This window comes from Crinia signifera, chromosome 7 (genome assembly GCF_055691185.1).
Source record: "Crinia signifera chromosome 7, ASM5569118v1, whole genome shotgun sequence".
Taxonomy (NCBI): domain Eukaryota; kingdom Metazoa; phylum Chordata; class Amphibia; order Anura; family Myobatrachidae; genus Crinia; species Crinia signifera.
In genome coordinates, this window is record NC_139223.1 from 1,703,933 (window position 1) to 1,716,828 (window position 12,896).

Consider the following 12,896-nt stretch of genomic DNA (forward strand, 5'->3'; position numbering starts at 1 on the left):
CCCTGACCCACATCTCTCCCCAATTCCCTCATCTGCCCCAACCATACCCTCTGTTCTCACCATCTCCCTGACCCACATATCTCCCCAATTCCCTCATCTGCCCCAACCCTACCCTCTGTTCTCACCATCTCCATGACCCACATCTCTCCCCAATTCCCTCATCTGCCCCAACCCTACCCTCTGTTCTCACCCTCTCCATGACCCACATATCTCCCCAATTCCCTCATCTGCCCCAACCCTACCCTCTGCTCTCACCATCTCCCTGACCCACATCTCTCCCTCATTCCCTGACCTGCCCCAAACCTACCCTTTGCTCTCACCATCTCCCTGACCCACATCTCTCCCCAATTCCCTCATCTGCCCCAACCCTACCCTCTGCTCTCACCATCTCCCTGACCCACATATCTCCCCAATTCCCTCATCTGCCCCAACCCTACCCTCTGTTCTCACCATCTCCCTGACCCACATATCTCCCCAATTCCCTCATCTGCCCCAACCCTACCCTCTGCTCTCACCATCTCCCTGACCCACATCTCTCCCCAATTCCCTCATCTGCCCCAACCCTACCCTCTGTTCTCACAATCTCCCTGACCCACATCTCTCCCCAATTCCCTCATCTGCCCCAACCCTACCCTCTGCTCTCACCATCTCCCTGACCCACATCTCTCCCCAATTCCCTCATCTGCCCCAACCCTACCCTCTGCTCTCACCATCTCCCTGACCCACATATCTCCCCAATTCCCTCATCTGCCCCAACCCTACCCTCTGCTCTCACCATCTCCCTGACCCACATCTCTCCCCAATTCCCTGACCTGCCCCAACCCTACCCTCTGCTCTCACCATCTCCCTGACCCACATCTCTCCCCAATTCCCTCATCTGCCCCAACCATACCCTCTGTTCTCACCATCTCCCTGACCCACATATCTCCCCAATTCCCTCATCTGCCCCAACCCTACCCTCTGTTCTCACCATCTCCCTGACCCACATCTCTCCCCAATTCCCTCATCTGCCCCAACCCTACCCTCTGTTCTCACCCTCTCCATGACCCACATATCTCCCCAATTCCCTCATCTGCCCCAACCCTACCCTCTGCTCTCACCATCTCCCTGACCCACATCTCTCCCTCATTCCCTGACCTGCCCCAAACCTACCCTTTGCTCTCACCATCTCCCTGACCCACATCTCTCCCCAATTCCCTCATCTGCCCCAACCCTACCCTCTGCTCTCACCATCTCCCTGACCCACATATCTCCCCAATTCCCTCATCTGCCCCAACCCTACCCTCTGTTCTCACCATCTCCCTGACCCACATATCTCCCCAATTCCCTCATCTGCCCCAACCCTACCCTCTGCTCTCACCATCTCCCTGACCCACATCTCTCCCCAATTCCCTCATCTGCCCCAACCCTACCCTCTGTTCTCACAATCTCCCTGACCCACATCTCTCCCCAATTCCCTCATCTGCCCCAACCATACCCTCTGTTCTCACCATCTCCCTGACCCACATATCTCCCCAATTCCCTCATCTGCCCCAACCCTACCCTCTGTTCTCACCATCTCCATGACCCACATCTCTCCCCAATTCCCTCATCTGCCCCAACCCTACCCTCTGTTCTCACCATCTCCATGACCCACATCTCTCCCCAATTCCCTCATCTGCCCCAACCCTACCCTCTGCTCTCACCATCTCCCTGACCCACATATCTCCCCAATTCCCTCATCTGCCCCAACCCTACCCTCTGCTCTCACCATCTCCCTGACCCACATCTCTCCCTCATTCCCTGACCTGCCCCAAACCTACCCTTTGCTCTCACCATCTCCCTGACCCACATCTCTCCCCAATTCCCTCATCTGCCCCAACCCTACCCTCTGCTCTCACCATCTCCCTGACCTACATATCTCCCCAATTCCCTCATCTGCCCCAACCCTACCCTCTGTTCTCACCATCTCCCTGACCCACATATCTCCCCAATTCCCTCATCTGCCCCAACCCTACCCTCTGCTCTCACCATCTCCCTGACCCACATCTCTCCCCAATTCCCTCATCTGCCCCAACCCTACCCTCTGCTCTCATCATCTCCCTGACCCACATCTCTCCCAAATTCCCTCATCTGCCCCAACCATACCCTCTGTTCTCACCATCTCCCTGACCCACATATCTCCCCAATTCCCTCATCTGCCCCAACCCTACCCTCTGTTCTCACCATCTCCATGACCCACATCTCTCCCCAATTCCCTCATCTGCCCCAAACCTACCCTCTGTTCTCACCATCTCCATGACCCACATCTCTCCCCAATTCCCTCATCTGCCCCAACCCTACCCTCTGCTCTCACCATCTCCCTGACCCACATATCTCCCCAATTCCCTCATCTGCCCCAACCCTACCCTCTGCTCTCACCATCTCCCTGACCCACATCTCTCCCTCATTCCCTGACCTGCCCCAAACCTACCCTTTGCTCTCACCATCTCCCTGACCCACATCTCTCCCCAATTCCCTCATCTGCCCCAACCCTACCCTCTGCTCTCACCATCTCCCTGACCCACATATCTCCCCAATTCCCTCATCTGCCCCAACCCTACCCTCTGTTCTCACCATCTCCCTGACCCACATATCTCCCCAATTCCCTCATCTGCCCCAACCCTACCCTCTGCTCTCACCATCTCCCTGACCCACATCTCTCCCCAATTCCCTCATCTGCCCCAACCCTACCCTCTGTTCTCACAATCTCCCTGACCCACATCTCTCCCCAATTCCCTCATCTGCCCCAACCATACCCTCTGTTCTCACCATCTCCCTGACCCACATATCTCCCCAATTCCCTCATCTGCCCCAACCCTACCCTCTGCTCTCACCATCTCCCTGACCCACATCTCTCCCCAATTCCCTCATCTGCCCCAACCCTACCCTCTGCTCTCACCATCTCCCTGACCCACATCTCTCCCCAATTCCCTCATCTGCCCCAACCCTACCCTCTGCTCTCATCATCTCCCTGACCCACATCTCTCCCAAATTCCCTCATCTGCCCCAACCATACCCTCTGTTCTCACCATCTCCCTGACCCACATATCTCCCCAATTCCCTCATCTGCCCCAACCCTACCCTCTGTTCTCACCATCTCCATGACCCACATCTCTCCCCAATTCCCTCATCTGCCCCAAACCTACCCTCTGTTCTCACCATCTCCATGACCCACATCTCTCCCCAATTCCCTCATCTGCCCCAACCCTACCCTCTGCTCTCACCATCTCCCTGACCCACATCTCTCCCCAATTCCCTCATCTGCCCCAACCCTACCCTCTGCTCTCACCATCTCCCTGACCCACATATCTCCCCAATTCCCTCATCTGCCCCAACCCTACCCTCTGTTCTCACCATCTCCCTGACCCACATATCTCCCCAATTCCCTCATCTGCCCCAACCCTACCCTCTGCTCTCACCATCTCCCTGACCCACATCTCTCCCCAATTCCCTCATCTGCCCCAACCCTACCCTCTGTTCTCACAATCTCCCTGACCCACATCTCTCCCCAATTCCCTCATCTGCCCCAACCATACCCTCTGTTCTCACCATCTCCCTGACCCACATATCTCCCCAATTCCCTCATCTGCCCCAACCCTACCCTCTGTTCTCACCATCTCCATGACCCACATCTCTCCCCAATTCCCTCATCTGCCCCAACCCTACCCTCTGTTCTCACCATCTCCATGACCCACATCTCTCCCCAATTCCCTCATCTGCCCCAACCCTACCCTCTGCTCTCACCATCTCCCTGACCCACATATCTCCCCAATTCCCTCATCTGCCCCAACCCTACCCTCTGCTCTCACCATCTCCCTGACCCACATCTCTCCCTCATTCCCTGACCTGCCCCAAACCTACCCTTTGCTCTCACCATCTCCCTGACCCACATCTCTCCCCAATTCCCTCATCTGCCCCAACCCTACCCTCTGCTCTCACCATCTCCCTGACCCACATATCTCCCCAATTCCCTCATCTGCCCCAACCCTACCCTCTGTTCTCACCATCTCCCTGACCCACATATCTCCCCAATTCCCTCATCTGCCCCAACCCTACCCTCTGCTCTCACCATCTCCCTGACCCACATCTCTCCCCAATTCCCTCATCTGCCCCAACCCTACCCTCTGCTCTCATCATCTCCCTGACCCACATCTCTCCCAAATTCCCTCATCTGCCCCAACCATACCCTCTGTTCTCACCATCTCCCTGACCCACATATCTCCCCAATTCCCTCATCTGCCCCAACCCTACCCTCTGTTCTCACCATCTCCATGACCCACATCTCTCCCCAATTCCCTCATCTGCCCCAAACCTACCCTCTGTTCTCACCATCTCCATGACCCACATCTCTCCCCAATTCCCTCATCTGCCCCAACCCTACCCTCTGCTCTCACCATCTCCCTGACCCACATATCTCCCCAATTCCCTCATCTGCCCCAACCCTACCCTCTGCTCTCACCATCTCCCTGACCCACATCTCTCCCTCATTCCCTGACCTGCCCCAAACCTACCCTTTGCTCTCACCATCTCCCTGACCCACATCTCTCCCCAATTCCCTCATCTGCCCCAACCCTACCCTCTGCTCTCACCATCTCCCTGACCCACATATCTCCCCAATTCCCTCATCTGCCCCAACCCTACCCTCTGTTCTCACCATCTCCCTGACCCACATATCTCCCCAATTCCCTCATCTGCCCCAACCCTACCCTCTGCTCTCACCATCTCCCTGACCCACATCTCTCCCCAATTCCCTCATCTGCCCCAACCCTACCCTCTGTTCTCACAATCTCCCTGACCCACATCTCTCCCCAATTCCCTCATCTGCCCCAACCATACCCTCTGTTCTCACCATCTCCCTGACCCACATATCTCCCCAATTCCCTCATCTGCCCCAACCCTACCCTCTGTTCTCACCATCTCCCTGACCCACATCTCTCCCCAATTCCCTCATCTGCCCCAACCCTACCCTCTGTTCTCACCATCTCCCTGACCCACATATCTCCCCAATTCCCTCATCTGCCCCAACCCTACCCTCTGCTCTCACCATCTCCCTGACCCATATCTCTCCCCAATTCCCTCATCTGCCCCAACCCTACCCTCTGCTCTCACCATCTCCCTGACCCACATCTCTCCCCAATTCCCTCATCTGCCCCAACCCTACCCTCTGTTCTCACCATCTCCCTGACCCACATATCTCCCCAATTCCCTCATCTGCCCCAACCCTACCCTCTGCTCTCACCATCTCCCTGACCCACATCTCTCCCCAATTCCCTCATCTGCCCCAACCCTACCCTCTGCTCTCATCATCTCCCTGACCCACATCTCTCCCAAATTCCCTCATCTGCCCCAACCATACCCTCTGTTCTCACCATCTCCCTGACCCACATATCTCCCCAATTCCCTCATCTGCCCCAACCCTACCCTCTGTTCTCACCATCTCCATGACCCACATCTCTCCCCAATTCCCTCATCTGCCCCAAACCTACCCTCTGTTCTCACCATCTCCATGACCCACATCTCTCCCCAATTCCCTCATCTGCCCCAACCCTACCCTCTGCTCTCACCATCTCCCTGACCCACATATCTCCCCAATTCCCTCATCTGCCCCAACCCTACCCTCTGCTCTCACCATCTCCCTGACCCACATCTCTCCCTCATTCCCTGACCTGCCCCAAACCTACCCTTTGCTCTCACCATCTCCCTGACCCACATCTCTCCCCAATTCCCTCATCTGCCCCAACCCTACCCTCTGCTCTCACCATCTCCCTGACCCACATATCTCCCCAATTCCCTCATCTGCCCCAACCCTACCCTCTGTTCTCACCATCTCCCTGACCCACATATCTCCCCAATTCCCTCATCTGCCCCAACCCTACCCTCTGCTCTCACCATCTCCCTGACCCACATCTCTCCCCAATTCCCTCATCTGCCCCAACCCTACCCTCTGTTCTCACAATCTCCCTGACCCACATCTCTCCCCAATTCCCTCATCTGCCCCAACCATACCCTCTGTTCTCACCATCTCCCTGACCCACATATCTCCCCAATTCCCTCATCTGCCCCAACCCTACCCTCTGTTCTCACCATCTCCCTGACCCACATCTCTCCCCAATTCCCTCATCTGCCCCAACCCTACCCTCTGTTCTCACCATCTCCCTGACCCACATATCTCCCCAATTCCCTCATCTGCCCCAACCCTACCCTCTGCTCTCACCATCTCCCTGACCCATATCTCTCCCCAATTCCCTCATCTGCCCCAACCCTACCCTCTGCTCTCACCATCTCCCTGACCCACATCTCTCCCCAATTCCCTCATCTGCCCCAACCCTACCCTCTGTTCTCACCATCTCCCTGACCCACATATCTCCCCAATTCCCTCATCTGCCCCAACCCTACCCTCTGCTCTCACCATCTCCCTGACCCACATCTCTCCCCAATTCCCTCATCTGCCCCAACCATACCCTCTGTTCTCACCCTCTCCCTGACCCACATCTCTCCCTCATTCCCTGACCTGCCCCAACCCTACCCTCTGTTCTCACCATCTCCATGACCCACATCTCTCCCCAATTCCCTCATCTGCCCCAACCCTACCCTCTGTTCTCACCATCTCCATGACCCACATCTCTCCCCAATTCCCTCATCTGCCCCAACCCTACCCTCTGTTCTCACCATCTCCCTGACCCACATCTCTCCCTCATTCCCTGACCTGCCCCAAACCTACCCTCTGCTCTCACCATCTCCCTGACCCACATCTCTCCCCAATTCCCTCATCTGCCCCAACCCTACCCTCTGCTCTCACCATCTCCCTGACCCACATATCTCCCCAATTCCCTCATCTGCCCCAACCCTACACTCTGTTCTCACCATCTCCCTGACCCACATCTCTCCCTCATTCCCTGACCTGCCCCAAACCTACCCTTTGCTCTCACCATCTCCCTGACCTTTCTCGCTCCCTCATTCCCTGATCTGCCCCAACCCTACCCTCTGTTCTCACCATATCACTCACCCTCCCCAATTCCCTGATCTGCCCCAACCCTACCCTCTGCTCTCCCTGACCCTTCCTCATTCCCTGATCTGCCCCAACACCTAACGCTACCCTGTGATCTCACCACTTCCCTCACCCTCCCCCATTCCTGGACCTTCCCCAACCCTACCCTCTGCTCTCACCTGGCAGGGCAGTGTGGGGGAGATAGGGTGACTGGCAGGGCAGTGTGGGGGAGCTGGGGCGACTGGCAGGGCAGTGTGGGGGGAGCTAGGGTGACTGGCAGGGCAGTTTGGGGGAGCTAGGGTGACTGGCAGGGCAGTGTGGGGGAGCAAGGGTGACTGGCAGGGCAGTGTGGGGGAGCAAGGGTGACTGGCAGGGCAGTGTGGGGGAGCAAGGGCGACTGGCAGGCCAGTGTGGGGGAGCAAGGGCGACTGGCAGGCCGGTGTGGGGGAGCAAGGGCGATTGGCAGGGCAGTGTGGGGGAGCTAGGGTGACTGGCAGGGCAGTGTGGGGGAGCTGGGGCGACTGGCAGGGCAGTGTGGGGGGAGCTAGGGTGACTGGCAGGGCAGTGTGGAGGAGCTAGGGTGACTGGCAGGGCAGTGTGGGGGAGCAAGGGTGACTGGCAGGGCAGTGTGGGGGAGCTAGGGTGACTGGCAGGGCAGTGTGGGGGAGCTGGGGCGACTGGCAGGGCAGTGTGGGGGGAGCTAGGTGGACTGGCAGGGCAGTGTGGGGGAGCTAGGGTGACTGGCAGGGCAGTGTGGGGGAGCAAGGGCAATTGACAGGGCAGTGTGGGGGAGCTAGGGTGACTGGCAGGGCAGTGTGGGGGATCTAGGGTGACTGGCAGGCCAGTGTGGGGGAGCAAGGGCGACTGGCAGGGCAGTGTGGGGGAGCAAGGGCGATTGGCAGGGCAGTGTGGGGGAGCAAGGGCGACTGGCAGGGCAGTGTGGGGGAGCTAGGGTGACTGGCAGGCCAGTGTGGGGGAGCTAGGGTGACTGGCAGGGCAGTGTGGGGGAGCTAGGGTGACTGGCAGGGCAGTGTGGGGGATCTGGACGACTGGCAGGGCAGTGTGGGGGATCTGGACGACTGGCAGGGCAGTGTGGGGGAGCTGGGCCGACTGGCAGGGCAGTGTGGGGGATCTAGGGTGACTGGCAGGCCAGTGTGGGGGAGCAAGGGCGACTGGCACGGCAGTGTGGGGGAGCTGGGCCGACTGGCAGGGCAGTGACTGGTATTCTTAGGTTTCTGTGACTTACATATCTGTTTATTACCTCTCACAGGCAGAGCAGGAACATGACCAGCCGAAGCACGAGCTGCTCTCCAGGCGATCTCGGAAGTTCTCGGTGCTGAGTATTGTTGTGTTTCTCGGTGTTATATTATGTGTACCCCTCCTGATGGTCCTCATGTCCTACATCATGACACTTATTGAGTGATATCTGGAATTCTGAGCTGTTACAAGTAATGTACGATATTCACCACGAGAGGCATGCACCCGTGGGGTGGGTGGTGTTCCTGTCATGTGGACTTAGTAATCTGTGGTTCCACAGAGCTGATCATTGGAGCTAAACCGATGGGTCATCACCACGGGAACCTGAGCTCCACATTTACCTTCAGAACTTTAATATGTCTTCTGACATGAAGGACTGCGGAGAGTAATGGATATTCCTAATGGTATCTGTTGGATGTTTATTATATACTGTATATTTCATATATATGTTCTAAGAACCTAATGTGTACATAAAATAATAAAATGTAACTATTTGCTGTAAGACGCTGAAGGCTGCAGGTTACCACTTCCACGTGTCCACATGCACACAAGCATAGCAATGTCATCTAAGGAAGGGAGGCGCATAACTACCCACTGAGCGCTCCCATACACCTCATACTGCACCACCATGGCCCGAGGAGAGGAGCGGAGGGATCACTACCCAGCGTGCTCTCCCATTCACCTCATACCGCACCACCATGGCCCGAGGAGAGGAGTGGGGGGATCACTACCCAGCGTGCTCTCCCATGCACCTCATACTGCACCACCATGGCCCGAGGAGAGGAGCGGAGGGATCACTACCCACTGAGCGCTCCCATGCACCTCATACTGCACCACCATGGCCCGAGGAGAGGAGCGGGGGGGATTACTACCCAGCGTGCTCTCCCATACACCTCATACTGCACCACCATGGCCCGAGGAGAGGAGCGGAGGGATCACTACCCAGCGTGCTCTCCCATACACCTCATACTGCACCACCATGGCCCGAGGAGAGGAGCGGAGGGATCACTACCCAGCGTGCTCTCCCATGCACCTCATACTGCACCACCATGGCCCGAGGAGAGGAGCGGAGGGATCACTACCCACTGAGCGCTTCCATGCACCTCATACTGCACCACCATGGCCCGAGGAGAGGAGCGGGGGGATCACTACCCAGCGAGCGCTCCCATACACCTCATACTGCACCAACATGGCCCAAGGAGAGGAGCGGGGGGAGGGGAGATCACTACCCAGCGAGAGCTCCCATACACCTCATACTGCACCACCATGGCCCGAGGAGAGGAGCGGAGGGATCACTACCCAGCGTGCTCTCCCATACACCTCATACCGCACCACCATGGCCCGAGGAGAGGAGCGGGGGGATCACTACCCAGCGAGTGCTCTCCCATACACCTCATACCGCACCACCATGGCCCGAGGAGAGGAGAGGAGGGATCATTACCCAGCGTGCTCTCCCATACACCTCATACCGCACCACCATGGCCCGAGGAGAGGAGAGGAGGGATCACTACCCAGCGAGTGCTCCCATGCACCTCATACTGCACCACCATGGCCCGAGGAGAGGAGCGGAGGGATCACTACCCAGCGTGCTCTCCCATACACCTCATACTGCACCACCATGGCCCGAGGAGAGGAGTGGGGGGATCACTACCCAGCGAGGGCTCCTATACACCTCATACTGCACCACCATGGCCCGAGGAGAGGAGCGGAGGGATCACTACCCAGCGTGCTCTCCCATACACCTCATACCGCACCACCATGGCCCGAGGAGAGGAGCGGGGGGATCACTACCCAGCGAGCTCTCCCATACACCTCATACTGCACCACCATGGTCCGAGGAGAGGAGCGGGGAGATCATTACCCAGCGTGCTCTCCCATACACCTCATACTACACTAACATGCCCCGAGGAGAGGAGCGGAGGGATCACTACCCAGCGAGCGCTCCTATACACCTCATACCGCACCACCATGGCCCGAGGAGAGGAGCGGAGGGATCACTACCCAGCGTGCTCTCCCATACACCTCATACCGCACCACCATGGCCCGAGGAGAGGAGTGGGGGGATCACTACCCAGCGAGCACTCCTATACACCTCATACTGCACCAACATGGCCCGAGGAGAGGAGCGGAGGGATCACTACCCAGCGTGCTCTCCCATACACCTCATACCGCACCAACATGGCCCGAGGAGAGGAGCGGGGAGATCACTACCCAGCGAGTGCTCCCATACACCTCATACTACACCAACATGCCCCGAGGAGAGGAGCGGGGGGGAACACTACCCAGCGTGCTCTCCCATACACCTCATACTACACCAACATGGCCCGAGGAGAGGAGCGGGGAGATCACTACCCAGCGAGTGCTCCCATACACCTCATACTACACCAACATGCCCCGAGGAGAGGAGCAGGGGGGATCACTACCCAGCGTGCTCTCCCATACACCTCATACTGCACCACCATGGCCCGAGGAGAGGAGTGGGGGGATCACTACCCAGCGAGCTCTCCCATACACCTCATACTGCACCACCATGGCCCGAGGAGAGGAGCGGAGGGATCACTACCCAGCGTGCTCTCCCATACACCTCATACCGCACCACCATGGCCCGAGGAGAGGAGTGGGGGGATCACTACCCAGCGAGCTCTCCCATACACCTCATACTGCACCACCATGGCCCGAGGAGAGGAGCGGAGGGATCACTACCCACCGTGCTCTCCCATACACCTCATACTGCACCAACATGGCCCAAGGAGAGGATCGGAGGTGTCACTACCCAGCGAGTGCTCCCATACACCTCACACTGCACCAACATGGCCCGAGGAGAGAAGGGATCACTACCCAGCAAGCGCAACCTCACACCTCATACTACACCAACATGGCCCAAGGAGAGGAGACGGGGGATCACTACCCAGCGTGCTCTCCCATACACCTCATACTACACTAACATGGCCCAAGGAGAGGATCGGAGGTGTCACTACCCAGCAAGCGCTCCCATACACCGCATACTGCACCAACATGGCCCTCAGTGGAATCACTACCCACTGAGCGTTCCCACACACCTCATACTGCACCAACATGGCCCGAGGAGAGGAGCGGAGGGATCACTACCCAGCGTGCTCTCCCATACACCTCATACCGCACCACCATGGCCCGAGGAGAGGAGTGGGGGGATCACTACCCAGCGAGCACTCCTATACACCTCATACTGCACCAACATGGCCCGAGGAGAGGAGCGGAGGGATCACTACCCAGCGTGCTCTCCCATACACCTCATACCGCACCAACATGGCCCGAGGAGAGGAGCGGGGAGATCACTACCCAGCGAGTGCTCCCATACACCTCATACTACACCAACATGCCCCGAGGAGAGGAGCGGGGGGGAACACTACCCAGTGTGCTCTCCCATACACCTCATACTACACCAACATGGCCCGAGGAGAGGAGCGGGGAGATCACTACCCAGCGAGTGCTCCCATACACCTCATACTACACCAACATGCCCCGAGGAGAGGAGCAGGGGGGATCACTACCCAGCGTGCTCTCCCATACACCTCATACTGCACCACCATGGCCCGAGGAGAGGAGTGGGGGGATCACTACCCAGCGAGCTCTCCCATACACCTCATACTGCACCACCATGGCCCGAGGAGAGGAGCGGAGGGATCACTACCCAGCGTGCTCTCCCATACACCTCATACCGCACCACCATGGCCCGAGGAGAGGAGTGGGGGGATCACTACCCAGCGAGCTCTCCCATACACCTCATACTGCACCACCATGGCCCGAGGAGAGGAGCGGAGGGATCACTACCCAGCGTGCTCTCCCATACACCTCATACTGCACCAACATGGCCCAAGGAGAGGATCGGAGGTGTCACTACCCAGCGAGTGCTCCCATACACCTCACACTGCACCAACATGGCCCGAGGAGAGAAGGGATCACTACCCAGCAAGCGCAACCTCACACCTCATACTACACCAACATGGCCCAAGGAGAGGAGACGGGGGATCACTACCCAGCGTGCTCTCCCATACACCTCATACTACACTAACATGGCCCAAGGAGAGGATCGGAGGTGTCACTACCCAGCAAGCGCTCCCATACACCGCATACTGCACCAACATGGCCCTCAGTGGAATCACTACCCACTGAGCGTTCCCACACACCTCATACTGCACCAACATGGCCCGAGGAGAGGAGTGGGGGGGATCACTACCTAGCGAGTGCTCCCATACACCTCATACTGCACCAACATAGCCCGAGGAGAGGAGTGGGGGGATCACTACCTAGCGAGCGCTCCCATACACCTCATACTGCAACAACATGGCCCGAGGAGAGGAGCGGGGGGGATCACTACCCAGCAAGCGCTCCCTTACACCGCATACTGCACCAACATGGCCCGAGGAGAGGAGGGATCACAATCGACCGAGCGTGCTCTCCCATACACCTCATACTACACCAACATGGCCCGAGGTGAGGAGTGGAGGGATCACTACCCAGCTAGCGCTCCCATACACCTCATACTGCACCAACATGGCCCGAGGAGAGGAGCGGAGGGATCAATACCCACGAGCACTCCCATACACCTCATACTACACCAACATGGCCTGAGGAGAGGAATGGGGGGGAT

The 12,896-nt window shown here is 57.9% G+C and overlaps 1 protein-coding gene across 1 annotated transcript in view; it reads left to right on the top strand.

Annotated features, from left to right (window-relative positions):
* TMEM265 (transmembrane protein 265) overlaps window positions 1-8,724 on the top strand; it is a 28,633-nt gene extending 19,909 nt beyond the window's left edge. Inside the window, exon 3 of the mRNA XM_083155126.1 lies at window positions 8,280-8,724. Within this exon, the coding sequence (XP_083011252.1) occupies window positions 8,280-8,432 (153 nt within the window). The 3' untranslated portion in view covers window positions 8,433-8,724. The remainder of the gene's footprint in view (window positions 1-8,279) is intronic.
* The last annotated feature ends 4,172 nt before the right edge of the window (window positions 8,725-12,896 follow it).